Genomic DNA, 9,606 nt, shown 5'->3' with positions numbered 1-9,606 from the left:
AATATTTACATTACTATTCATAACTGTAGCAAAATTACAATTATAAATTAGCAATGAAAATGAATTTGTTGTTGGATACAAATGAAAAACTGTATTGAAGGGTTGAAGTAATAAGAAGGTTGAGGAACAACATTTTGAAGTTTTATCAAATTCTTCCTATAGCTGATGATTCTCCTAATAATTACCTGCTTTATATGCTTGGTATTTTAATGGATGTATATTTTATGTATTACTTAGCATTCTTTCATTAATTTCTTAAATTTCTACCCATAAAATAAAAGAAAGGACAACTCAATATGCTCATTTATCATTGCATTTCTCCTGCTTTCCTGACAATTCAGAAGCATTTTCAGAGGTGAGCACCCAAGTGACCTTCACTCATTGTAGTCACTTCCTTCAGCATTCATGTTTTTGGGCAGACATATGAGCTTCTATTCTTTATTGTATTACCCAGCCAGAATAAAGTCCATGCAATGGTCACCACAAGTTGCAATATTGTCCATTATGGGTTACTTTCATGAAATGCAGCATATTTTTTGGTCATTCTGCTGCTTGATTGACATGTCTGTATTCCTGTGGCAGACAACGTTCCTCAGAGTGGGTGCCATTCCATGCCACTAGGAAAAAAATGGTATCGTGATATAAGAAAATAAAGATGTCCCATGTTCAGGTAGCTCAACTTAATTGCATGGCTTATCAGTTCTTTGAGGGAACATGCAGCTAACACCACAACAAGAAGGACACCAACCAATATAATGCAGGCACATAGCTATATCCATATGGCAATTTCTAGGTCTTACTTCACCATGCAGTTTCTCAAAGAAGCAGATCTTTGTTTTCTTCTCATCTTATCAAGTTGCCAATTGTTGTTGCTAATAATTCCTGAAAGCATGTAAATGGATATTCACTGCAGATAGAGTATTGGTAATTAAATGAAGAAAATAGCTTCAGGCACATCTAGCTTAGTAGAGACATGAGATAGGTATGATTTCTTTCAAGAGCCCAGAAGGGATATCATCTTATTCTGCTCCATCATCACGGAGGATGTGCTTCAGAACATTCATTCTTGTACAGACAATATTCTCTGTTTTATTCCTGTTACTGGTATCAGCCAGTACTGAAATGTGAAGCTTTCTTCAGTTATAAAATCAAATGAGCATAATTAGCTTTGAATACAATGACTTATCTCAACATTTCCCACTATGAATGAAAATTATTCACACACTGTTCTGGAAAAAATTAAAAACACGAACAAGATATTACTATCACTGAACTTCTAATCTGTAAGTGATGACAGAACTCTCATGTCAGTAAGGGATAATCTGGATTTGGTCCCATGACACCTCAGGTAATCATGAAATGGGTTGACGCAAGCATGTCTTGGTGATGTATGGAAGACATACCAAAGAATTTCATCATCCTTAGCAGTCTGCAGGGACATGAGAAGATAACAGTCACAGTAAACTGTTACATTTCATTGAGAAGATAGCAAAAAGTTGTTTTTGATTCATGACACCTGGGGAAAACATGCTCAGAAAAGTTTCCCCGTGCAACATGGAAAGTTAGATACCCACTACTAGTGAAAGTAAAATTTTAATTGCATGTCCAAGGGGAGGTGAGATCACAGACTTGTGTGTCAAGATCTCAGAAACTGGCTTCTGCCCTTTAATACATGTCAGGGTTCATAAGACCTTGGCACTAAGATCAGCAACCTGGCAAGTGAAACACCACTCGCAGTGCATCCAGTGGAGTCTGCAAGTCACAGTCCTCAAAGAAAATCCCATCTGAACACTCTAACTAAGCACGACTTTAAGAAAACTCAAATTGGAATTGAACAATTGAACACTTGCAAATGGAGAGGCATCTGTAGCATGGCCTCAGGACACAAGCAAAATGAATGTAAGGTAATAGACATATAGCATAGACTCTGACATTCTTACATCCTTGAGTCCTTCACTCACTGGTATTCTTGTGGCTTTTTTCAATGGATAATGAAATCTGGAATGCAAGGTGCTAAAATCTTGTTTTAAAATCATCCTACTTCTCAGGATCAGTCTACTAATCCTGAGAATTTTTCCTATTGATGATGTGACTCTACAGTTTCGCCAGGTGTTCTCAGAGAGAAGGTCGAAGGCAAATGAACCAGGAAATCCCAAGCAGACAGGATAGGCAAATATACAGTGTTTAAATTTGTCACATGAGGCCATTGGTGGACACAGGGACTGCATCTGCCCTGAAAAGAATGTACTCTGAGATCATAATGAGGCTGCTTCTTCCTAAAGTATGCTCAGTAAATTTTACATGAAAATAGGATGTATTGTTACCCATCCAAACACAGTGAGTCAGATATGAGTCATTTTGCATTCACATATGTTCATAATTTTACCTTTGGACAGAAATATATACATATTGGATGAATTTAACAATTGATGATATGCTGATGTGAAGGTGTAAAGTGAAAGTTTACTTAAATAATAAAGTATCACTGTGAAACTAACGATTTTTTTTTAGAAATGGTGTATTTTATGTGTTTTTTTTAATTTTTGGAAGCTGAAGGTGGCAATTTATTCCGTTTATTTTTAATGTGTTTGTGTGTGTGTGTGTGTGTGTGTGTGTGTGTGTGTGTGTGTGAAAGCAGGAATGCACGCCTATGTATCATATGTGTACATGGAATGTTGAAAGGCCAGAAGAAGGTCTTAGAACTGTAGAACTAGAGATACAGTTGTTTGTAAGATTACATGTGTACTGAGAACGAAACTCAGGTTCTCTGAAAAAGCAGCCAGTGGTCTTGAATACTGAGCCTATCTCTAGTCACAAGTTCTTCATTGGTTACAAAGCATAAAACATGTCGCTGACCAAATACAGTGTGTACACATCATGGAGGAGTTATGTAGTTTGCAAACCAAAATTCCAGTTAAGAGATCACTCTTTCAGATACCCGATAGCACTGAAGTATATCATCAGGCCCACAATCATACTGCTGTGATCCATACTCTTTAACTTGTGCTTTTTCTTTTTTCGAAAATTATATATGGCATAACAGTACGACTGGTTTCTATTAGGCTATCATTTTATTTGCTTTGCAAACATAAGTATATATAAACCATTGTGGAGCATCTAATAATTGGGCAATTTTTCATGGTTATACATACTGCTCTTGAGACTGGTTCCTGCATGGTCATATTTTCTCCTGTACAATAAAATTCCCAGTGTTTACTAGAATTGATATTTCCTTGTGCAAAAAACAGGTATACACACACATGGAAAATTAAACTACAAAAATTATACCACAATTGTAGTTTTGAAAATGAAAATTACAAAAGGTATATGAGATACATGAGGCTGTTCATTTTGCTGATGGCCTTGAATGATTTTTCAGGTAGATTTGGACCCAGTAACCTGTCAACTTTGGACACTTAAAGTCCTCGCTTTCATCACTGAGCATGGATGTGTAAATACTTGACTCACAGGAGCTTAACAAATTTTTCCTTATCTGCTTAACTAAAACTATAGCAGAGACTTCTGCTCAGATGTGAGTATTGACTAAGTTGTATATACTTCCATTAGAACCAGAGATGGTATATTATACACTCTCAGATTATAATGAAGCTTTTTTAATCCCTGTAGATTAGTCAAGGAAACATTCTACATAAGCCTTATTATTAATATAGAATGTAGGATATAATAGAGTGCATAGAGCCTGTGACTCATTGTCCCATCTAAGAGATCTAAGAACACAGGATTTGAGAGCATGGAAACCAGTGACATTGTAATAAGTGTGATCTTCATGTCACAGACTGTAGTTGGAATCCTTGGCAACTCCTTCTTAGTCTACCATTATCTGATGCTTTACTTCATGGGGTGCAGGTTAAAGTTCACAGACTGGATTCTGCAGCACTTGATTGTAGCCAACTTCTTAACTATCCTGTGTAAAGGAGTTCCCCACATTGTGTCAGCTTTTGGGTGGAAAGACTTCTTCAATGACATTGAATGCAAACTGATCTTCTATCTTCACAGAATAGGGAGGGGTGTGTCCATCAGCAGCACCTGCTTTCTGAGTGTCTTCCAGGCCATCACCATCAGTCCGAAGACTGCCAGGTGGACACAGCTTAAAGTCAAGTCTCACAGTTCCATTGCTTCTTGTGTGTACATGAGTTGGGTCCTGTCATTCTTAATAAACATAACTTTTCCCATGGAAATGAGAGCAATACAGTACAATAAGAACATTACACGTGAAAGGGTGTATGAACAATGTTCTTCTGTGCAACATGACAAGACCACTGACATTGTCAGTGCAATATTTCTCACTCTTCCTGATGTGTTGCTTATGTTGCTGATGATTTGGTCAAGCAGCTACATGGTTTTCATTCTTTACAGACATAAGCAGAGAATGAAGCACATTCATAGTAGCAATTTTTCCTTCAGGTCCTCCTCTGAGTTCAGAGCCACAAAGACCATTCTGCTCTTGGTGAGCACCTTTGTCTTCTTTTACACAATTTCTTGCATCTTACAAGTTAATATGTCTCTTGTGCACAATCCAACCTTTTTATGGGTGAACATGGCTGCGGTAGTCGCTGCATGTTTCCCAACTGTGAGTCCCTTTCTGGTGATCGGCCATTAACTCTTTGAGTCTTCACTCTATTCTGCCTGTCCAGGGAACAGAATATGCTAACCATATCAATAACATACAGATGGAATGGTTTTAAATAATCTATGTATTTCATTCAATTATGTATACATACTTAATCATGTCAAAAAAGCGGGTGATAGGCATTCATGAACAAACCTGTAAAAATATAAATAGTGAGTATATTATAAAGTGTTTCTTTGCACTTCATATCCTACATTTTGCACATAAACAATAGTAATCAATTTTTATAAATGTCATACTTTGTAAAACAATACTTTGGTTTACAATATACTTTGTTAATATTTATCTTTGTTGATATTTATCTTCTCTTTTTCTACAGCAACTTGCTAAAATTTATTGGACAAATGTTTTTTAGCTACTTCTCTTGCCAAAATGATTCCAAATAAATACAGTCAAATAGTTTAAGTACTCATATTCTCTGAACAGATAACATTCAGAAACATGATAGGGATTGGCTAATAAAGAAGAGTCTGGGGAAGGTTTTAGCAAGCAACGGACATTGCGAATGACTACTGTGAATTCTTGGGTTTTATGTTTGTATTGAATATCATTTAACTCAAGAATAACCATAGATGTGTGAATAGGTTTTTGTTTGTTTGTATTCTTTCATTTTAATAATTTTGGTTATTTTATTGGTTTACATTTCAAGTGTTATTCCCCTTCCAAGTTTCCCCTCTGAAAACCCCGAATTCCATGACCCCTCCCTCAAAATTCTTGGTTGTTTAGAGCCAACTGACTCCAGATTTATTGAACTATAATTGAAATTGAAATTTCACTTCATACTCTAAATTTTGATAATTTCCTACATATATATGTATTCTTTTATGTTAAATATTACATATATGTTTATATATTCAATGAAAATTTGATTACCATAATCAAATTATGCAACATTTTGTGTGGGTAGTTTTATGTCAGCAACACAGCTAGAGTTAACTTGGAAAAAGAGAACCTCTATTAAGAAAATACCACTAACAGAAGGTTGTATGTTCAATGTGTCATTCATTTTCTTGATTAATGTGCAAAATAAGAGATACCTGCTCTCAGTGAATGATATAGCCCCTTTGGGAGTTGGTCTTCATGGGTATAAGAAAGCAGGCTGTGCAAGACAGGGGAGCAAATCATGGCTTCTGCTTCAGACCTTGACTTTAGGTTCCTGCCTTGAGCCCCTGCCCTTCCTCCCATCAGTGATAGACTGCTGCTTGGAAGTGTAAATTGAATTGAATTGAATTGAATTGAATCTGTAGATTGCATTTGGCAAAATGACCATTTTTACTATATTAATCCTGCCAATTTCTGAGGTCTTTGCAACTTCTGAGATCTTCTTCAGTTTGTTTCTTCAGAGAATGGAAGTTCTTGTCAGACAGCTCTTTCACTCACTTGATTAAAGTCACACCAAACTATTTTATATATTTTAGGACTATGATGAAGGCTGTCATTTCCCTAATTTCTTTCTCAGCCTGTTTATCTTTTAAGTAGAAGAAGACTACTGATCTGTTTGAGTTCATTTTATACCCAGCCACATTGCTGCAGTTGTTTATTAAGCCTAAGCTCTGGTGGAACTTTTGAGGTCACTTTAATATGGTATCATATCATCTTTGACCTCCTTTTGTATCCCTTTGACCTCGTTTTGTTGTCAGATTGCTCTGGCTAGGACTTTGAGAACTATATTGAATAAGTAAGGAGAGAGTGAGCAGCTTTGTCTAGTCCCTGAATTTGGCAGAATTGCTTCAAGTTTCTATGCACTTAGTTTATTAGCTTCTGGTTTGCTGTATATTACTTTTGCTAAGTTTAGGTATGGGCCTTGAACTCTTGATTTTTCCAATATTTTTATCATGAAGGGGAGTTGAATTTTATCAAATGCTTTCTCGGCATTTAATGAAATCATCATATGATATCTTTTCTTTGAATTTGTTTATATAGTAGATTACATTGATGGATTTCCATATACTGAAACATCCCTGCATCCCTGGGATCAAGCATACTTGATCCCGATGGATGATTGATTTGTTGTTCTTGGATTCAGTTTGAGAGAATTTTATTGAGTATTTTTGCATTGATAATCATAAGGGAAATTGGCCTGAAGTTCTCTTTATTTGGTGAATCTTTGTGTGGTTAGGTATAACCATAATTGTGGCTTCATAGAAGGAATTTGATAGTGTTCTGTCTATTTTGTAGAATAATTTGGACAGTATTGGAGTTCTTCTATGAATGTCTGATAGAATTCTGCACTAAATCCATCTGGTTCTGGGCTCGTTTTAGTTGGGAGAATTTTAATAATTGCTTCTATTTCTTTAGGAGTTAGAGGGTTGTTTGGATGGTATGTCAGGTTCTGATTTAACTTTGGTACATGGAATTTGTCTAGATAGTTGTCTGTTTCCACCAGATTTTTGAGTTGTGTTGAATATAAGCTTTTGTAGTAAGCTGTGATGGTTTTTTTGAATTTCCTCAAATTCTGTTGTTATGTCTCCCTTTTCATTTTTGATTTTATTAATTTGGATACACTCGCTGTGCTCTCTGGTTAGTTTGGCTAAGGGTTTATCTATCTTGTCAATTTTCTCAAAGAGCCAGCTCCTGGTTCTTTGTATAGTCCTTTTTGTTTCTATTTGGTTGATTTCAGTCCTGAGTTTGACTATTTCCTGCCTTCTACTCCTCTTAGGTGTATTATCTTCTTTTTGTCCTAGAATTTTTTGGTGTGCTGTCAAGCTGCTGATGTATGCTCTCTCCTGTTTGTTTTTGCAGGCACTCAGAGCTATGCGTTTTCCTCTTAGCACTGCTTTCATTATGACCCAAAGGTATATAGTACCTTAATTTTGATTAAATTCTAAGAAGTCTTTAATTTCTCTCTTCATTTCTTCTTTGAACAAGTTATCATTGAGTACAGTGTTGTTCAACTTTCATGTGTATGTGGGCTTTCTGTCATTGTTCTTGTAACTGAAGACCAGACTTAGTCTCTGGTGATCTGATAGGATGCATGGGATTATTTCTGTCTTCCTTTATATGTTGAGGCCTGATTTCTGACAGATTATATGATCAATTTTAGAGAAGGTACTATGAGGTGCTAAGAAGACGGTGTATGCTTTGGTATTCAAGGGTGGTTTAATATACGGAAAACCATCAACATAATCTACTATATAAACAAACTGAAAGATAAAAATCACTTGATCGAGGTGGATTCCAAACTTCACTGAGCCCTGCCCACAGCTCACTGCTCCCGAACCCCGTGCGAGAGAGAGCTCACCGCCCAGACAGGTGGGCACTCCTGAGACTGCAGAGCGGGAGAGACCACCAATATTGCCCACCCCTGCCCACATCCCTGGCCCAAGAGGAAACTGTATTCGGCCTCTGGGAAACGGAAGATAGGTGCACAGGAGCTGCAGACCCCCTGCGCCCGAGACACCTCCGGAACCTAAAGGGACTGGATTAACAGCTCTCTGCACCCAAATCCCATGGGAGGGAGAGCTAAACCTTCAGAGAGGCGGGAAGCCAGAAGAGACTACACTCGGCCCACATTTCTGACTCACAGGAACACACAGGAACTCTTCAGGCCCACAGAAACAGCTGAAGACCTGTGGACAGAAAAAACTACACACCCGAAAGCGGAACACTCTGCTCCCATAACTGGCTGAAAGAAAACAGGAAAACAGGTCTACAACACTCCTGTCACACAAGCTTGTAGGACAGTCTACCCACTATCACAAATAGCAAAACAAACTAACACCAGAAATAATCTGATGGCGAGGGCAAAGCTCAGGAAACCGAGCAACAGAAAACAAGACTACATGGCATCATCGGAGCCCAATTCTCCCACCAAAGCAAACACTGAATATCCAAACACACCAGAAAAAGCAAGATATAGATTTAAAATCATATTTGATCATGATGCTGGAGGACTTCAAGAAAGACATAAAGAACTCCCTTAGAGAAATGCAGGAAAACATAAATAAACAAGTAGAAACCTATAGAGAGGAATCACACAAATCCCTGAAAGATTTCCAGGAAAACATAAATAAACAAGTAGAAGCCCATAGAGAGGAGTCACAAAAATCCCTGAAAGAATTCCAAGAAAATACAATCAAACAGTTGAAGGAATTAAAAATGGAAATAGAAGCAATCAAGAAAGAACACAGGGAAACAACCCTGGATATAGAAAACCAAAGGAAGAGACAAGGAGCCGTAGATACAAGCATCACCAACAGAATACAAAAGATGGAAGAGAGAATCTCAGGAGCAGAAGATTCCATAGAAATCATCGACACAACTGTCAAAGATAATGTGAAACATGGAAAAGCTACTGGTTCAAAACATACAGGAAATCCAAGACTCAATGAGAAGATAAAACCTAAGGATAATAGGTACAGAAAAGAGTGAAGACCCCCAGCTCAAAGGACCAGTAAATATCTTCAACAAAATCATAGAAGAAAACTTCCCTAACCTAAAGAAAGAGATGCCCATAAGCATAAAAGAAGCCTAGAGAACTCAAAATAGATTGGACAGAAGAGAAACTCCTCCCACCATATAATAGTCAAAACAACAAATGCACAAAATAAAGAAAGAATATTAAAAGCAGTAAGGGAAAAAGGTCAAGTAATATAAAGGCAGACCTATCAGAATCATACCAGATTTTCGCCAGAAACTATGAAAGCCAGAAGATCCTGGACAGATGTCATACAGACCCTAAGAGAACACAAATGCCAGCCCAGGTTACTGTATCCTGCAAAACTCTCAATTAACACAGATGGAAAAACCAAGCTATTCCATGACAAAACCAAATTTACACAATATAGTTCTACAAATCCAGTGCTACAAAGGATAATAAAAGGTAAAGCCCAACATAAGGAAGCAAGCTACACCCTAGAAAAAGCAAGAAACTAAACGTCTTGGCAACAAAACAAGGAGAAGAAAAGCACACAAACATAGCCTCACATCCAAATAGGAATGTAACAGGAAGCAAT

General features: G+C 37.2%; 1 protein-coding gene across 1 annotated transcript; it reads left to right on the top strand.

The window, feature by feature from the left end:
- The first annotated feature begins 3,751 nt into the window (after nt 1-3,751).
- LOC116886640 (vomeronasal type-1 receptor 4-like) lies at nt 3,752-4,621 on the top strand. The gene has a single exon (XM_032888143.1). The coding sequence runs from the start codon at nt 3,752-3,754 to the stop codon at nt 4,619-4,621; it is 870 nt and encodes a 289-aa protein (XP_032744034.1).
- Nucleotides 4,622-9,606: the final 4,985 nt, after the last annotated feature.

This window comes from Rattus rattus, chromosome 17 (genome assembly GCF_011064425.1).
Source record: "Rattus rattus isolate New Zealand chromosome 17, Rrattus_CSIRO_v1, whole genome shotgun sequence".
NCBI lineage: Eukaryota > Metazoa > Chordata > Mammalia > Rodentia > Muridae > Rattus > Rattus rattus.
The sequence above is the reverse complement of the archived record's forward strand: the minus strand, read 5'-3'. Positions and strand labels throughout refer to the sequence as shown.